The sequence below is a fragment of the Erpetoichthys calabaricus genome, chromosome 17 (genome assembly GCF_900747795.2).
Source record: "Erpetoichthys calabaricus chromosome 17, fErpCal1.3, whole genome shotgun sequence".
NCBI classification, from domain to species: Eukaryota; Metazoa; Chordata; class Cladistia; order Polypteriformes; family Polypteridae; genus Erpetoichthys; species Erpetoichthys calabaricus.
The window spans coordinates 99,923,420-99,937,751 of record NC_041410.2 but is presented as its reverse complement, the minus strand read 5'-3'; the positions used below and the strand labels follow the sequence as shown (position 1 = coordinate 99,937,751).

The following is a 14,332-nucleotide window of genomic DNA, read 5'->3' as shown; positions in this document are numbered from 1 at the left end:
GTGGCGCTCTGTGCCCGTGTTGTCACCCCACTGTCATTAAGTGAATAGAAAGCTCGGGGCTGTTTATTGTGATGGTCCTTTGATCTAAAAGTAACAACATGGAGTCAAAGGACGGAAAATACGACAAGTGGGCAAAAAAACGCATTGGTAGCACTTGGGTCATTGTGAGACCCTGGGGACAGTGCTTAGTTGTGACACTAGCTGTGAGCCACCTGGAGTAGCAGGTCACAGTGGACATAATGGCAGCGGTGACCACCACGTCACACCAAGGCACCCGTCTTGGCGTTCAGTTCAGGGAGCTCCGCTATGCTTCTTTGGTGTTCATCTGATGAGCTCCACTGAGTCGGGACGTGAGGGGGACCTCCTCCTACCTCTTGTCCATAGGCTCTCCGGTTATCCACTTCCAGACGGACTCTTTGTCCAGATCATTCAGTCCAACCCAGGACTTTTCTAGAATGTGATTGCTGATGAAGGCCTGCAAAGAGAGACAAGTGTGTGAGGACCACCAAGAGCAGAGATGGCCGCCCGCCTACTCCCCTTCAGGCACCCTTTTTCTGTTAGTCGTCCTCGTTTTTCTGCACACACCAGGATTTCCTGTCATGCCCCTTAAGACGAGACCCCCTCGGTGGCCTACTGTACGGCTGGTGATACAAGGAGATGACGAGGGACACGGAAACCTGTGGACAAGGATGATGAAAGGAAAATGGAAAAGGAGACCATGACATGCAGGGCCACGGAGGTGTGCCGTACCTTCTCCAGATCAGAGGTGATCACCACCAGGTAGGAGGACACATTGGCACAGGCATCATGTGCAAACGCCCAGCTGTTCCTCTTGGTCGAGAAGTAGTACTTGTGCCCATCAAAGTCACTCCAGTGGCTACGGGCCGCTGTGACAAAAATGACACAAAGTCAGAAGACAAATCATCCCCAACGTCTCTTCCTAAAGTCCACTGACATGGGACCACCCAACCCTCACGTGAGACTGAAACACGTCAGAGATTCGTGAAAAAGAGAAGAAGACCAGAAAGACGGCAACGGTAAAAAATGCAAACCAATCAAAGTCAGCTGTGCCAGGCGGGGAGTCTGCCACTGGCCAGCGTGACACAACGGACCACCGTGAGGGGTTCAGTCTGCTGTCCTCCGAGGAGCTCATGAACAGCGGTCGAGAACGGATGAATTTCTGACGTTTCAGTTGACCCTTCAGTGACGCGGTGACCCTTCAATGACGCTGCTCGTACCTGTGTGGTGGTCTGCTGTGTGCTGATCTCCACATGTGTTTGAGTCAGTGGGCTTGAGCGCATCTCCATCACTCTACACGACTTCTCCAGCAATGTTCGGCTGAAGTCTTCGCTTACACACCCTTAGCGACTTGTGGCGCCTGCTGGTGACCGTCACTCGTGTAGTCTGACATTCCCAGGGCCTCCGTCACGACTAGCCATGCCAAGGCTTTCAGAGTCCTGGCCAAAGCCCCTGAGGGTGTGAGGCACAAGACCCACCATGGGGGGGTTCAGCCAGACATTCAATGTAACAGGAGAGGACCACCCGCCCGAAGACAAAGGAGGGCCGAGACGGCGGTAGAACACACCGCACCCGCAAACATTTGTGACGTACCAACGGCGTCAGGGCGCGCAGTCGAAATACGCCAACTTCACGATGCGTTCGAAATTTGTGCCGGAAAGTCGTGAGCAGAGGCGAGCCAGCGATTCGCATGAATTCACAAATATAGAAAAGTAAACATGTCTTCTGGTATGACGATGCCCACTTTGCCAACCTGCCAATTGCATCTGAAAGGATACGTCAGACACACAAACCACTCTGCCAAGAAATAAGGACAAGGAAAGGCAGATCTGAGGATGGAGCGGGGGGCTCAAACCCGTAGGAGCAGGAGAACGTCACTTAAAAACGAGGGTCCGATAAGGCGGAGCTCTGCTGCGTTTGCCACAAGTCGACACCAAGACTGGCAGAAAGAGAGGCCCGAGGCACATCACCCGATGACATCACGCAAGGCAACGCCCAGGACACGCCCCCTAGCAACTAGTGCTACAGAAACAAAATTAGAAATCATGACAACAGATGATATAAGAAAAGTTCACATCAACAAGATACGACAGAAACACGGAGAGATCTGGAATTCTAACAGGGTCATTGGAGACCCTCAAGATGACGCAGTCCCTAAGTGTGACTCAAAGTGACGCCACATGACTCGTCCAAACACAAGGAGCCCCAGAAAGTGACAGCAGACGCCAAACACTCACCCACATCCTTCAGGTCCGACTCCACTTTCCTGATCTTCGAGGACATCTCTGTGGCTACAAAAGAACACAAGAGTGTGAGGCCGAGGGGTGCGGACCCCAAATCATCGCACTCACTGGGCGCCTACCCCTTGTTGGCCCCCCTCATCCTCACATCCCCTAATGGTCACCCCGCTCCTTCATCTCTCATGTCTCACCTGCTCGCTGCAGATCGTCCAACTGAGATGACATGTTGGAGACTGAAAGAGAAAACAGAAGGGCGTGAGGAGAGGTGAGACACCTAGAGACCCCCCAGCCCCACCAACCCATACATGACGTCTTGTGCCCCCATCTCGTCCTAAAGAAGGTCTGCCATCTGGAATATCGAGGTGCTGGTCAGAGTAGCCGCACACGTCTGAGCCTGGAATTGGGGGACACAAATGGACCCGACAGGAAAACGTAAAATGGAATAAAAAGTCATGCCAGGCCAATGCCAACGAGCATGGCGACCAGGAAACCGATGACCACCTCTAGATGTGACGCTCTGTCTAAAGCAGCCATCAGAAGAGAAGGACGGAAGGGTGAGACTTCATCACAAAGACCACCAGGACCGACCGTTCTGACAAGCTGAGCTCATGGAACTTCAAGACTGAGCAAAGCTGAAAATCGGGCGTCTCGCTCTAAGGGACTTGTCACTCGTGAAGGACAATTTGTGGTCAGCAGTGGTCAGGGCAGGACGTGCTACGTGAGAACATCGGTGGGTCTGGTTGGACCCTTCACTTGGCCTTCCTCAGCGTCATGGACCCTGTCCACTTCTGTGTCGTCCAGCACCGGAGGACCGGCGTCCACATAGATGGCTATGAAGTGAAAGTCTCTTACTGGGGGGGGGTCCTCACATCCTACCAACAAAAACGAGACCACTGAGCACATTGTGGCCAAAACTGTCGTGATTTGGGGGACAGTGCCATGCCAATGGTGGGCCACACAGGCCGAGCACAAATGACAAGAGGACACGCCAGGGCCAACAACTGGCCGACCACTAATTGGGGCATCAAAAGCCTTAAAAAATCTCGAGCTTAAGACGGTGAGGGAAACGTGGGCAACAACGGGGGTGCGCCACTGGCTGTTATATCTCACGTCACCTTCTGTCACCTCTAAAGATGTAGCTTGTGACTAACAACAGATGTCCACTCGATGGCAGCAGCAAAGGAAATCATCCATCCATCCATTTCTCCAACCCGCTATATCCTAACTACAGGGTCACGGGGGTCTGCTGGAGCCAATCCCAGCCAACACAGTGGGCAAGGCAGGAAACAAACCCCAGGCAGGGCGCCAGCCCACCGCAGCAAAGAAAACCAAAACACAAATTCAGTGACTAACAAAACCTCAGAACCAAAATGGAAACAACAAAGAAAGACAGCGGAGACGTAAGACGAGCCGACGACGTCATGAGAGAGCACGGCGGCTCAGACACTCACGCTGCTCCTTCAGGTCCGATTCCAGCTTTCTGAACTTGGCTGTCACTTCAGGGTCTACAAAAGAGGACCAGAGAGTCAGGAGGTGAGAACACAAACCATAAGACACTCATTGTGGGCTCCATAGCCAACTCCCCCTAAGCCCACCATGACACAGGCACTCTGCCAGTTCTTCATGTGCGTCGAAACTTCAGAGACTGAAAGAGAAGACAGCCAGACGTGAGGGGAGCTGCTGACAGGGACTCCCTTCTCTGCCACCCCCTGATGGGCATCTGCCATCCAAACCATCCCTGCACACCTGAGGCTGGCCGTCTACCCGCTTGGTCAGACCAAGGAGTCAAGGAGTTAACTCTGAGCTCATTAGACATCACCTCTGGTCCCTCAACCAGTCCCACCTGTTGCCAACTCAATGGGTGAGCCCCCTGCCCATGGACTCTCAGACTGCCAGTGAGTGGTTGATTTGTACCCAACACAGGGTGCATGAAGTCAATCACATGTCTTCACACAGAAGGAAGGTCTTCATGCCCAGACCACACATACACCTGTCTACACAGCAGGCCCTACCTGGCACCCCCAGATCACCTACCAGCTCACCGCCTAGACCACCCAGGGGCCTGATATACCTGGAGCTGCAGTGCCCCCTGCCCACCTTTCTAAGCACTGCAATCCTACCCCCACGTGACTGAAGTCACTTGAGGCCACCTCTGCTGCCATCTCGTGGTCAGCTTATTCTCGTTTGCCCCTCCTGCAGTCAGCACCACATTGCTAAAGGCTGCTGCCCCCTAGTGGCCTGTTGGTGATTCTCCTCCATGTTCCTTCTTCCTGAGGTTGCCTGTCACCAGAGCTCTGTGGCTGCTCTTTTTTTTTTTTGTCTAATGTTCTTGTCATGTCGCTCACCTTTTCCTTGGAGTTCTTGAATGGTTGCCTTCATGGATCCAACATCAAAGTGGCTGAAGTTCTCTGCAAAACAAACGACATGTCATTGTGAGGAGACCAAAGTCACAAGGTGGGCCCCAGATGGTGCACCTCAGCACATTCTCAAGACTTTAAGAGCATTGACTGAAAAAGCCAGCCAGCTGTCAACCACTTTCAGGGTAACAGGGTGGCAAGATGGGGGCAACTCAGACAAAGGAGATTTGGTCAAACCCCAAGCCACAGGACCCCCATACTGACCTTTGATCTTCGCCTCTTCTGCTCTCAGAAGTTCAAATTTTGCAGACATTTCTGAAGCTGAAACACAAACAGTTAGTGCAGTCACCCGACATTACATTTCAAATGTGTCACCTGCTCTGTCACTTGTTGTCACTTTTCCCTGCCACCTGGTTTTTACTTCCATTCATTTCTTGAACTTGTTGATTTAAAGTTTTGTGAAAAGCTGGAGCTCACAATGGGACAATCAGACCAGGAGCAAACCTGGGGGGACCACCAGTCCCCTGCTGGACACCAAAGGTCCGCAGCTTCAATGACAGGACAGACAGGACAGACAGGAGCACCGTGTGTGACAACACAGCAGATCTGCCTTTAGGAAAGTGACAGAAATTGGATCAGTCGTCCTTGTGACATTTCTAGCAGTCTTCTGCCCAAGAGACCACCAGGACTTGGCTTTGTAATAATGGATTGACGTCCATTTAAAGTGAAGAGGGAACTGAACCACAGAGCACGAGTCAAAGAGGCAGGGTCAAGGCGCCATACTGCGGAGCTCCTCGGCCCTGGTACCCTAACACTAACCCAGTCTCAACCATACGCCCCCGCTAACAGATGTGCTGTGTTCCGAAGTGTCATTCAGATAAAGACTTCATTCCAGAAGATGTCGATATGATGTGAGGGGTCTGCCAGACACACGCGTGTTCAGTTAAAGACGAGCCGTTAGAGACGCGCAGGGGACATCAACGTCAATCAGCCCAGTGCTGACAGTGCGCATGCTCAGTAGCGGAGGCGTGTCTTGTGTTGACGTGTTTATTTATTTATTTATTTATCGGGATTCCTTCTGAACGCTTTGTAATCACTTCAGTTTTTTATTTATTTTTTTAGTTTGGCGCCTCCTGACTCACCTGAACCCCCCCACACACACACACGTCATTTGATATCCCCGCCTGACTCGTTTTGATGCACGTCGACCTTTTTGGGGTTCCCTTCAACTATTCGCCCTCCTGCCCCGGAAGCCTCTAATATTTTGGCCATCTTTAAACTCTGTTTTGTGTTGGAACTGACAGTTTCGTGAGAAAACCAGCAGGGGGCTTCAACAAACCTGATCAGACAGACTCAAGTTGCGCATCAGCCGACCCCAGGGGTTCACCCCTTAATGGGACACGAGGGGTCCCAGTTACTCCTCTTCCTGTACGTCTTCTACTATTTCGAGGTTGCTGGTCACCAGTTTGATCCTCTGTTTGATTTTTGTTTCTTTACCGGTGGTCCCAGCCCCTCTAAGATGACAAATATCAAACCTATATACGTGGGCTGTCGTTTTAGACGATTTCAGGGTCCGTGAATACGAATCGACGGTGACCCTCTGGACCCCAGCAGAGGGTGACAAGTGACAGATTTTTCCGTCACAATCGAGATTACTTAAGCGTTGCGTTTTAAGATTTCGAACATCTGACGCGACTCCTGCTGCACGTTTATGACGCACTTCGACCTGAAATCTTTACATTTCCGACGGTTTAGGGCGGCTTTGGCTGGTTGGGACTTTTTGATATTTCATTCATTCTTTCATATTTTCATTTATTTCTCATTTTCTGTTTTTCTTGCCATTTAACGTCCTGTAAGGCACTTTGCGTTTCACGTCTTGTATGAGGGTGCGATGCAGAAATAAAAGTCGCCGTCGTTGTTCAAGTTTGAATCAGCTGTTTATAGCGCCTTGCGCCTGCGCTCCTGACCGTTACTTACATTTGGTGACGTGAAGACACAAAACGACAATCCACAGAATGGCACTGCCGCCCCCAACGACGTAAAGTGGCCGCACTGGGCAGCGCAGTTTGAGCGGCGCACCTGGAAGAGCAAACAGAAGTCCATTTAACGAAATAAAATTTAAAAAAAGGAAAACCGCGGAGACATCGCAATAAATTAACGGGCTGCCTCGTCCTACAAGCCGCCGCGCAGACCGAAGCTGGAGAAGCCTGCTGGACTCCGCGCCTGCGCGCTCCTGGACTGGCCCCGCCCCTTTACCTGTCGTCCTCTGTGATGGCGGCCCTTTGGATTCAAGCGCGTCCGTGTCCATCTCGGTGTAGAATGTGCAATCTGCGGACAGAGAACAGCGGAGAAAGCCAGTGAGACCCCCAGCTGTGCAGACCCGTATGCATGTTACTACTGGTGTCCACCTGACCCTTCGTGTAGCTGAAGTTCAGGACGGCCCTGCCATGAAGTCCTTTATGAATTTTCGTCTCCTATGAGACGCCTTTCCTGCACCTGAGCTACAATTCTTTAAATGAAGGACGCTCTCTTCTTCCTCACCTGCTGACTCCATCGTAGCTGTGTGGTCACCTCTGAAGAACACCAGCAGCCCTCTGTGTTTTTAATTCATCTTCTGGGGGAAGTGAAAGCAGCAGCTGAGTTCCGGCTGCCCGCTGGAGCCGCCAATGAGATGACTTGTGTCAGCAGGCCGCTGACCTCTGTGAGGGGCTTCTGGAGGACAGGGGCTCGGCCGTGGCACACTGGCTTACTGTCTTCAGCTTGACCAGTTAGTGCCATCGCTGCCACAGGTGTGTGGATGGGTGAGTGACAGAAAGCGGAGCAGCTCAGGGGTGCTGGCACTAATGTAGAGTGCCCTTGCAATGCCCTCAGAGTGGCACATGACTGGCAGCCAGTGCCATCTGTCTCATGTGCTTCACAGGCTGAAGACGTCCTGGGCAGAGGAGGCATGTCCTTTTCAGTGCTGGCCCATGAACTGTCAAGTGTCCTGGTCACTCTCTAGATACCGAGCTCTTATAAGGGGGGGGGGCATCAGTTACCCTCCAGGCACTTGTTTTATGGGGGACAGCAGAGGAAGTCACAACCAGTATGGGGACAGGCCAGACCTCGGTCACCTCCATGGACCTAAATCAAAGGAAACTGTGAGGATGGCAGTGCATTGGTGTAGTGGGCTAAAGGACATCACACAGACCACCATTCACACAGACCACCATACACACAGACCACCATTCACACAGACCACCATTCACACAGACCACCATACACACAGACCACCATTCACACAGACCACCATACACACAGACCACCATTCACACAGACCACCATACACACAGACCACCATACGCGATCGTCCAGAAGCAGCTTTACATTTCAGGTCTGCGGCCATCTGAAGCCAGAAGGGGTCCCTAAATTCTGATTAACTTCATCCCATTATTGAGGGTACTGAGTGACGTGATGCGCCCCTCACAGATGGTGACCTTCATGGCCTTAACATGTCATGCCACAGTTCGGGACCCCTGTGTCTCTGCTCGTTCTTATGTTCCACTGAAGTCATGTGACTGCCTAATTAACATAAGAACACAACGAGGCTGACAGCTGAGAGGAGACCCCCTGTCCACGAGGCTGACCCTGAATCTCACTTGGTTCCTCCAAATGAATTTCCACTCCGGGGATCTCCACTCCTGGTCTTGGGTTTTCTTCTTTCATTTTCCCTGTTTGTGGTCTTTCTGCTGACACTGTGGACTGACGCGTGTCACGTGATGCCATCTTTCAATGCCCGAGAGGCAGATCACGTCTTGTCGTGTCTCCATTTTGTTCTCCCACAGATGACGCCTCGTGTCTTGCGTCTTGTTTGTGTCCTTTCTTTTGCTCTCAGTGCTGCTCGTCCCTTCAGTTTTGGTCACTTTGGTGACACCAGTTGTCACCTGTCCGGCTTCTCTCTTTTCTTCTCAGTTCACTCGTGTCAAAATCTCTGTGCCCCAGTCACTGGCATGAGGATGACGGTGAGTGAAGGCCATCGATGAAGAGGCCTGTGAGTGTGACATGACCTTTGACCTTTCTGACCCTGTAGGGGGGTGTGGCTAACCTGCTCAGGTGAGTGGCTTTTACCTCCCTGACAGGAACTCCCAAAGAGACCTCGACGCTGGCGTCTGCTGAGTGTTCTCGACCTCATGCTGGCCTCTTGTGGTGGTCTGTTGTCGGACATTAAGATTCAAACTCGAGGACCCCGGGGTTGAGGGGGTGCACAGTGAAGCAGCGTTCATACGGCTCAGACCGCAGAGAAGAGGAACTCAGGGAGTGTGCAGAGAGGGCCTGCTGACTGGACTGGCACTTCTGCTATTTGGCACAGGGTGATCTTCCTGTGGGGCCTCCTGCCACGTGAACGGGCGTGCTGGGAGAGGGGCGGACAGAGGACTGCTGCAAGGACCCCTGGACTGATTTTAGTGATCCGGGTCACCCTTAATCTACGCTGTGGCTTTCCACGACACCTAAGCCACTTCAGACATTTGTTTAATGTCGGGCACACAAGAGGAGAGGAGAAGTGAGGCTGGCGACGTTCTTACTAGACACGTGAAGGGCGCGAGAAGGCAGCTGGAGAGACAATGGCGAAACAGCAGGATGGCAGCCAAGCAAACCTCGGCCAAAAGTGACAAGACCCCCACAGGGAACTCGAGGTGGAGTGGGGGGCCACCTGTGAGAGCTACTGTGGGCGTGGCCTAACAGCACCTGGCTCCCACCTTTGACCCCTGAAGTATCCAAAGCATCGGGCTGAAGACTCGTAGAGCCGTGTTTGTCGACACGCAGATCCCACCTTGGATGTTAACTCACACCGGCCTGCCTGGTCACTGTACTTCAATATGGCCCCCCTGGAACCCCGGGCCATGAGATGGATTACGAGATTTATTCACAGATTAACTGCAATTGGGCCAAACTATAAGCAGAGGAAAAAGAAGGGTTGGCAAAACCAGGGGTGGGCAGATTCAGTCCTGGAGGGCCGCAGTGGCTGCAGGTTTTTGCTCCAACCCAATTGCTTAATAAGAAGCCCTTATTGCTCAAGTAACACTTCTGCTTCACTTTAGTTGTTTCGCTCGTTAAGATTTTGAACCCTTATTGCTTATTTTACTCTTAAACAGCTGTATTCTTGGTTTTTAATCGCTCCTAATTAGCAATACCACGCAAATGACAAAAGAGACCAGCATTTCTCCATTTAGCTTGTTACCATTTACACCTGTGTGTATTTATCACGCACTATTTGGTTTAATTAAATACTTGGAAGGAAAGTGAAGAGAAAAAAGCGAAGCACTGAGAATTACTCATCTGTTTTAGACTTCAAATCATTTGGATGATATCCTTAGAAAGGAAAATAAATCTAGGATATGAGAATGACCTGACATGGCAGAGTTAAAGCACTAGCAAGCCATGCAATTAAATAATTGACAAGGATTGTTTTTTAATTAAGCAACTGGGTTGGAACAAAAACCTGCAACCACTGCGGCCCTCCAGGACTGAATCTGCCCACCCCTGGGCAAAACAATAGCAATCCATCCAAGATAATAATAATCATAAAAAAACTAGCAGGTGGTCTCATATGGTGGTCAGTCTGTGGTCTCCATTACATGTTACTCATTTTTAAAGCTGTTCCCCTGCCCCTCGACTGTCCCAGTCCACCCTCCTTAGACTTTGCCACATCTGCTCAAGATCTGCCCTACCAAAGTTAAACGTAACAGTTTTAGTCTTAGCATCGGCGCCCTTCCAGAACACTGAGAATTGTATTCTGTTGTGATCACGTGACCCTGGCGGTCCAATCAACACCCTCAATTCCGTCCTGAGTATTACAAAACACTAAATCCAGACAGGCCTCACCCCAGTCTCTGTTTCGTCTAACAACTGCTGCTCTTGTGCGCCGCCATTTGCAAGGCGATCCCAGTTAATGTTCGGATAGTTAAAGCCCCCCAGGACTAGAATACCCCCCTGTACTGTAAACGTTTAATACGACTAAACAGGTGTGTGTTGAATGACGCACTCCTAACACAAGGCCTCTGTCTCTCATGCTTTCCAGGTGAAGCCAGACGTCCTCACTAAGATGTTTGACATGCGCAGTAACTCGGCCCTCCTTCTCTGTTCTGTCTGCATGCCTCTGTGTGCTGCTCACCGCCATCTTTGTTATCTGCTCTCTATGTATAAAATACTAACCTTAAAAACGCAACGCTTTAAATCGGCTTATTTTACAACCTTCATAAATAAATGCCTGGTGTCATTCTTTTCAGAATTTTTCAGACTTTAATGTGTTGTTCTTAGATTTTCAGATTCTTATTCTGTTTTTAAATTATAAACTAAAATATTTCAAGAACTCACGTCCCGCAATACGAGACTTTGTGCCAAGACATTTAGCCACACCTGGGGCCGGAAATAAAAGACAAAGAGTAGGAGAGCCGCCGTATGGAGGCGCAGACCAGCAGCTGATCGAGTGAGCAAAGAGGAGGGCAAATAAAAACCCCTGTTTGTGCCCCATTGTATTTAAGAGGGGGTCTCCCTGGGGTGCGTTCAGCCCCCCTGTTCACAATGCCAGCGGCAGAGGTGTGAAGTGGCTGGTGAGCAAACCCCCTATAAATAATCATTTGTCTTTTGTACGTTTACAGATTTTACTCAAATTCTGGCCACAACTGGGGGCTCGCCCCCCTAGTTTAGCTCTAATTTCGTACTTCTGCTCCGCTACACACAACGTTTTATGTTTATGAGTGATTTGTAACGCGTTCCTCCTTTTACATTTAAACGTTGGGTTAGAGTTTACTATTAGAATTAAAGTTCAGATGGTCTGCTAGAACGGTTATACAGTCGGTAACCATTTATGTAACTATAATGTGGCCAGGCAGAAAGAAAGAAAGAAAGAAAGAAAGAAAGAAAGAAAGAAAGAAAGAAAGAAAGAAAGAAAGAAGAAGACACATGCAGATAAACAACTAGGGGGCCCACGCACTGAACCAGCCCGTCGTTTACGTCGCCCCTTCTGTGTCTTCCTCTCCGTGTAGTGATGGCGCTCAGTGACAGCAGAAGAGGACAAACGCGTCTTCATGGACTCCGTAGGGAATGTGAAGAGGGAAGGAGACTGAAAGCAGCAACAACAAGAAGCGAGCCCATCGTCTTGTCGGTGGTCTGAGGCCAAAGTCAGCAGCGCCTGCCAATAAGCCCGGCGTGCAGGCAACTTCAGTTCACCAGAACTTGAGGGGAAATCCAAATGGGCAGGAAAACATTCAAGTGGGCACAGGAGTAAACTGAGCAAATGGGAAACATTAAACTTGCCAGGAGAACTGCGGCCATGATGGGGTTAATCAGCAAGGGCCATCACCAATGGTGACATGCAGGCCAGGAGGGACGAACACCAGCTCATCTTGGGCTCCACCACTTTCATGGGCATCTGTCTGAGCGCCAGCGGAGATGTGCAGACAGTGGGTGGTCAGCACTGAGCCCACTGGACCTGAAATAAAAATGAACGTTCATCAATATGAAGGCTGCAGAGGACGTTCCAAACTGAGCATCTCAAGGGCCAGCCAGGCCTGACATTCTGACATTCGCACACCGGTGGCGTTTCAGTCCTGTCTTCAGAAGACGTGCACAGGCGTCCACCAGCTCAGGGTTCAAGTCAACGAGCACAAAGAGACAAAAAGCACCACCAGAAGGACTGCGCCTGCGTTCTTCTTCAACGGGTGTGGTTCACGTTCTCAAAGGTGATGTTCATTTAAAGTGCTGTACGTCATCCTCATTCAGACTTCCTCAAGTCAACGGGACCCTAGCAGTGGCCTTATTTCTTTAGAGTGGTCTCCGTTAACGCCCCTTATCGATTCTATCCAAGGTGACTTACAATGTCTGAGACACAATTGCTTTAAATTCCTTGTGTTTTTCCAAGCCGAGCGCATGCAGGCCGCTGGAATGACTTGCTCACGGTCACACAGATTTGAACCCGCAGCCTCAGGGTTTGAGGTCCAAAGCCTTAACCGCCACGCCACAAAAGTGTCCTCATTTACACTTCTATGAACGTCAGCGCCCTCTGCTGGTTAAGATTAAGAGCGACGGGCATTCAGCGCACGAGTTCTCCGTCAGCTCCGACGACATGGCGGAGCACACCGAGCGGAGGCGGCGCAGTCTGTTTTAAGCGAAGTCCTCCTTTACCTCCTCCTAATAATAACAATTAATAACAATCACCACTACGATGACGTAGTGTTTATGTTCATTTATTTTATTTCTATTTATATTAATTGTATGTTTTCTTTTATTCTATTATTGTAAAGCACTATATGTTGTTCTAAATGTGCTATATAAATAAATTGACATTGACGATGATGATGATGAAGTCTGTTATAGCATAACGGCTTCTTTTTCACAAGTACCACCACCCGCCGGCTTTTAAGTGTTGGTGGCGCACGCGCCTTCCCGGACACTAGGCGCGGCGCGTGCCCGGCGCTGCGCGCACACGACGAGCTCCTCCGCCGTCTTCTCTCCGCTCTTTTAGTTTAGCGCTCGGTAACACACGAGTGACGCCCCCCGGCCACTCCGGGACTCACGTCCACGCTCGGCTGTTTCGATCTCTTCTTCGCTTTGGCACGCGACTTCAGTTCTACAGCAGACTCTGTTCTGGAATAATCCACACTTTTAGGAAAGCGTCCTCTTCGTGCGTGAGCAAGTGGCATGTCAACGAGCTGTGGGCATCTAAAATAAAAACTGGCATCTGCAGATGGATACGTTAAAATGAGAGAACAGTGAGTTGAGGGACACGCCGGGGACAAACCGACACCAGACGGTGACACGAGAGGTGGCGGATCATCTGACGGGATGAAATGTGCGCTTTCTGGGATGTCACTGGTGCCGTCACGGGGCGGACAAACGATTATTGAGGACCTGACTGAGAAGGTGGATGAATGAATGTTGGAGGTCGGGGCAGGACAACCCAAAGGGGCGGCCGGATGTTTATGGGGTCCCGACGACTCTTATTTAAATTCAGAGGGCCCTAAGCGCACGGCCATCTTCAAGGACCAAGTGGTCATTCGAACTTCGAGGTGTCCAGCATGGTGGTGACGAACGTTAAGTGGGCAAGTCCGTTTAGTCATGCCACCTTACCGATTTCTGGTATACTTGAGGCCGGTGGGCAGGATCAACCCTGGACGGGATGCCACTCTGTGATCAGTGACACCTCAGTTCTCAGTGGGCTGATCACCCAGACCACCACATCTTTGGGGTGTGAAGTCCTGTTAGGTGGTCTCAAGTAAAGAGTGTATGAGGTCAAAGTGAAGCCCATGGGAGAGAAGCGGAGAGATGGGGAGGATGCGCACACCCCACTGTGACCAGGCTGGCATTTGAACCCAGGTGTCTGCAGCCGCCATTCTTTTATTTCTCTTTGTGTCTTAACACATTCACAAATGTTTCACGTTCAATACTAACTTTTCACCCCAGGTGGCACTTTGCCCACCTAGACCCACAATCTTCTTTTTATGCCAGTCAGTCCCTGCTGCCAGGCGTGCCATCCTGGAACTGAGTTTGTGTGACATGCCAGCCGTACTGGCCCTGTGCCCGGGTGTTGTCTGTGTGCAGTCTGCATGTTCTACCCGACTTTGTCCAAAATGCCCAGACATGATTGTGGGCGTGGGAGTGAGTGGGTCCTGCGGTGGGCTGGCATTCCATCCAGGCAGACCTCGCACATTTGTGGTCCGTCTCTCCATCTTCTCCAGC

General features: G+C 50.8%; 1 protein-coding gene across 4 annotated transcripts in view; it reads right to left on the bottom strand.

Annotated features, from left to right (window-relative positions):
* The window catches only part of LOC114667402 (hepatic lectin-like), a 46,907-nt gene extending 39,298 nt beyond the window's left edge, over window positions 1-7,609 (bottom strand). Inside the window, exons 1-11 of one of the 4 annotated variants that reach the window (XM_051920556.1) lie at window positions 7,157-7,604; window positions 6,872-6,943; window positions 6,593-6,694; window positions 4,880-4,936; window positions 4,604-4,666; window positions 3,862-3,903; window positions 3,710-3,763; window positions 2,450-2,491; window positions 2,256-2,309; window positions 751-887; window positions 372-475 (exon numbers count right to left, since the gene is read on the bottom strand). In XM_051920556.1, coding sequence (XP_051776516.1) covers window positions 372-475; window positions 751-887; window positions 2,256-2,309; window positions 2,450-2,491; window positions 3,710-3,763; window positions 3,862-3,903; window positions 4,604-4,666; window positions 4,880-4,936; window positions 6,593-6,694; window positions 6,872-6,943; window positions 7,157-7,169 — 740 coding nt within the window. In that variant the 5' untranslated portion in view covers window positions 7,170-7,604. Of the gene's footprint in view, window positions 1-371; window positions 476-750; window positions 888-2,255; window positions 2,310-2,449; window positions 2,492-3,709; window positions 3,764-3,861; window positions 3,904-4,603; window positions 4,667-4,879; window positions 4,937-6,592; window positions 6,695-6,871; window positions 6,944-7,156 lie in introns of all 4 variants that reach the window. The other 3 variants (XM_028822695.2, XM_051920553.1, XM_051920555.1) reach the window with 3 other exon arrangements.
* Between the last annotated feature and the right edge of the window lie 6,723 nt (window positions 7,610-14,332).